The following is a 3001-nucleotide window of genomic DNA, read 5'->3' on the forward strand; positions in this document are numbered from 1 at the left end:
AATTTATTGAAAACATCAACTAAAAAAAAAATAAAGCAAGTTAAAGTCGAAAAAACCCCGACTGTTCAACGGTTTTTGATGCATAACTTTCAAACGGATGTTATAACCCATCTGGGCGCCTCTCTGCTCTCACTTATCTTATGGATAAACCCATCACCATCTTCATCAATATTTAAGTCTGTTGTTTGTTTTTATTTCATTAATGTATTCCACTTTTTTCGTTAGAAAAAAAAATGTAAGAATTCTTTAGAAGTATTTAGAGTGATTCCTGTTTAAGGTTCTTAATTCATACCTACGCTAATTCTTCTTTGAAGATCTTCATTCTTCACTTTAGCTGAAGCAGAATGCTGCCTTCGTCATTTTTTGTTAAATAATTTAACAATTAAATAATTTCAAATCTTCTTCGTCATAATCAAACACGGCATCAAAATATAAAGTATCTTATAGTTTATACGAAAACGAGATAAAAGAAGACTAACAAAAAACAAAAACAACAAAAAAAAGATACACAAAATCTAAGTTTAAAAAATCGCACTCCAAAAGAATTTGTATATATTTTTTTAGTGATTTTCTTATTTATATTGAGCCAGCCTTCAGAAAGTATCTTAGTCTCAAACAAGATCTCAAAGTGATCACAGCTTAACAAAATATCTATGAACAAAGAATAGCGAGCTTACAAAACTAAATCAATCCTAAGCATTATTAAAAAAAGCTCAGATAAAAAGTTAAAAAAAAAAGATACAAACAAAAGTGTTCAATACAAAATAAAAACTTTTAAGTGATTCTAATTATATTTACTATAAAAACAAAAAGAAAAAAACAAACAATTCAAAATGTCGTCCTTGAAAATTAGTGCAATTATCTCTGTGCTCATCATCGTTTGCGCAATCAGCTATACAAACGCAGCTATTTTCTCCCAACCTGCCTTATACCATCCTGGTTAGTATTTTTATTTATTTTGACTTGAAAACCAAAAAATTATTTTGACATAAGGTTCAATAGACGATACAATTACCATAATAATTAGTTGTTATTTGTTTTGACAATACGGGGTTCAACAGACGATACAAATTTGTCACTTGAGTGGTCATTGTCTATTTTTATAAACAATAAAATAAGTATCTTAAATTCAAGGCATGACTGTTTGTCAACATTAAAATAAAGTTTAAATCAGATTTTATAGGAAGTCCCAGTGTGGGGATAGCCTTATGACAGTAGCAAAAATAATGATAATTGAGGTTGTTCTTTTTATTATAATAAAAAAAAACATTCCAGTTAATTTTTTAACTTTTCTTATTTACTGTCAAATTTCGATATCCTTTCTTGCTTTTTGACATTTAATTTTCTTTTCAAATTTAAGGACTGTTTATATCAATTAAAGTTTCATAGTTTCCAATCAAGTGTCAGTTTTAACAAATGTTTTTAATGTTAACGGTTATAAAATGTGATCAACATTGTTTCGATAATTAAGGCATGTTTCATGAATTCAATTTCTTACAAAGACGTAAACAAAACAACATCGCATTTTGACATAATATAATCCAAACCGCATTTATAAGACTCCGTTTCACTATCATATGACATTTCAATCCCGCCCAATAACATTTGTTAACGATTTCGCATAACATACATAACAAAAACGAGACACAATAAATTAAAAAATCGCTCCAAACTGCGTCAGACATCACATATTTTCTGTCAAAAAAACAACAACAACACCCAAAAAAAGAAGCCGGTTAAACCATTCTATGCCATAAACATATCAGAGCTGGTATTTCAAGTTATAATTTTTGTTTTCAACCATAAATTCCAGTCTGTTTTTTTTTTGTTGCAAATTAGGCAGATTAGCTATTTTTCTGACGTCAATTGAACCGATGATGAGATGAATTTAAGAAAAAATTATAATAACAGTTTTACTAATGGAGATTTTATTTATTTTTTACTTTTAGCACATCCTGGTAAATGTTTTGACAAATTCACCCATCGATCAATGTTGCCAAACAAAGAATACAAACCAAAAGGAATTTGTGCAGCAATGACATGTGACATCGATACAATGACAATCAATATCGAAACATGCCCCAGTATGGATATGCCAGAATGTCAAGAACTTAAAACCGATCCTACATGGTCATTCCCCAAGTGTTGTCCTCAATACGTCTGCAAAGACTTCAAAACTGGCAAAGATGTCATTTTCTCAGCATAATTCTCTGATAATGTCAGTGACAGTGACACAATACCAAACTAAAAAGAAACAAAAACGTGATTGTAGACATGTAGGATGTCAAAGAAACCAAACGCACATTTTTCATAATCTCATTGAACTGGCCTTTTTATGAATTGATGAGCAACAAATCAATTTTACTATAATTGATTTCGCGTAATTAACAAATTAATTTCCCATTTTGGCCAGTTTTGAACTCATTAGATGTTATAAGTATTTATTTAAACAAAATTCACAAATATTTAAACATTTATGTTAAAAAACAAAAACTACTATAATTTATTTATGAAAAAATACTATTTAATTATTAAAATTGCTAAAAGGCAATGATTTTCTTAATTGATGGAATTTGTCAAAACAAAAATAATTTAGTATGCGATATTTGCAGACTGTACCAAATTTATTTCTTAAAAAATTGTTGTAATTTAGTTTTTAAGTTAATGATTAAAAAAAAGAAGAAAAAACAAAAAGAAAACAAAATAATATATGGTAATGCAAAAGTCATTACAAAATAAAATAATTTATTAAACAAAAAATTAAATCAAAAAGTTGTGTTCTTATTAATACTTTAGTGAATGGTTTGGAATGGAAAATGTTTTTTTTTTTTTAACATTAAGTGACTGTCATTTAGATCACTCGTTGGGTTCACCTCGATGTTTATACGTCATAAATAATATTTCAATACGAATGTATAAGCGCAACTATTTTTATACAAGTCATGACAGTCAATGAACTTTTTGTCTCATGAAGGAAGCCTTTCAGGAACGACCTTCAAAA

General features: G+C 28.2%; 1 protein-coding gene across 1 annotated transcript; it reads left to right on the plus strand.

Moving 5' to 3' along the window:
• Positions 1–600: 600 nt before the first annotated feature.
• Positions 601–2772, plus strand: LOC129941410 (complement inhibitor CirpT1). Its single transcript, XM_056050032.1, has 2 exons — positions 601–939; positions 1950–2772. Exons 1-2 carry the CDS (start codon positions 834–836, stop codon positions 2204–2206), a joined length of 363 nt encoding a protein of 120 aa, XP_055906007.1. The 5' UTR covers positions 601–833; the 3' UTR covers positions 2207–2772.
• The last annotated feature ends 229 nt before the right edge of the window (positions 2773–3001 follow it).

The sequence above is a fragment of the Eupeodes corollae genome, chromosome 1, assembly GCF_945859685.1.
Source record: "Eupeodes corollae chromosome 1, idEupCoro1.1, whole genome shotgun sequence".
Classification (NCBI taxonomy): Eukaryota; Metazoa; Arthropoda; class Insecta; order Diptera; family Syrphidae; genus Eupeodes; species Eupeodes corollae.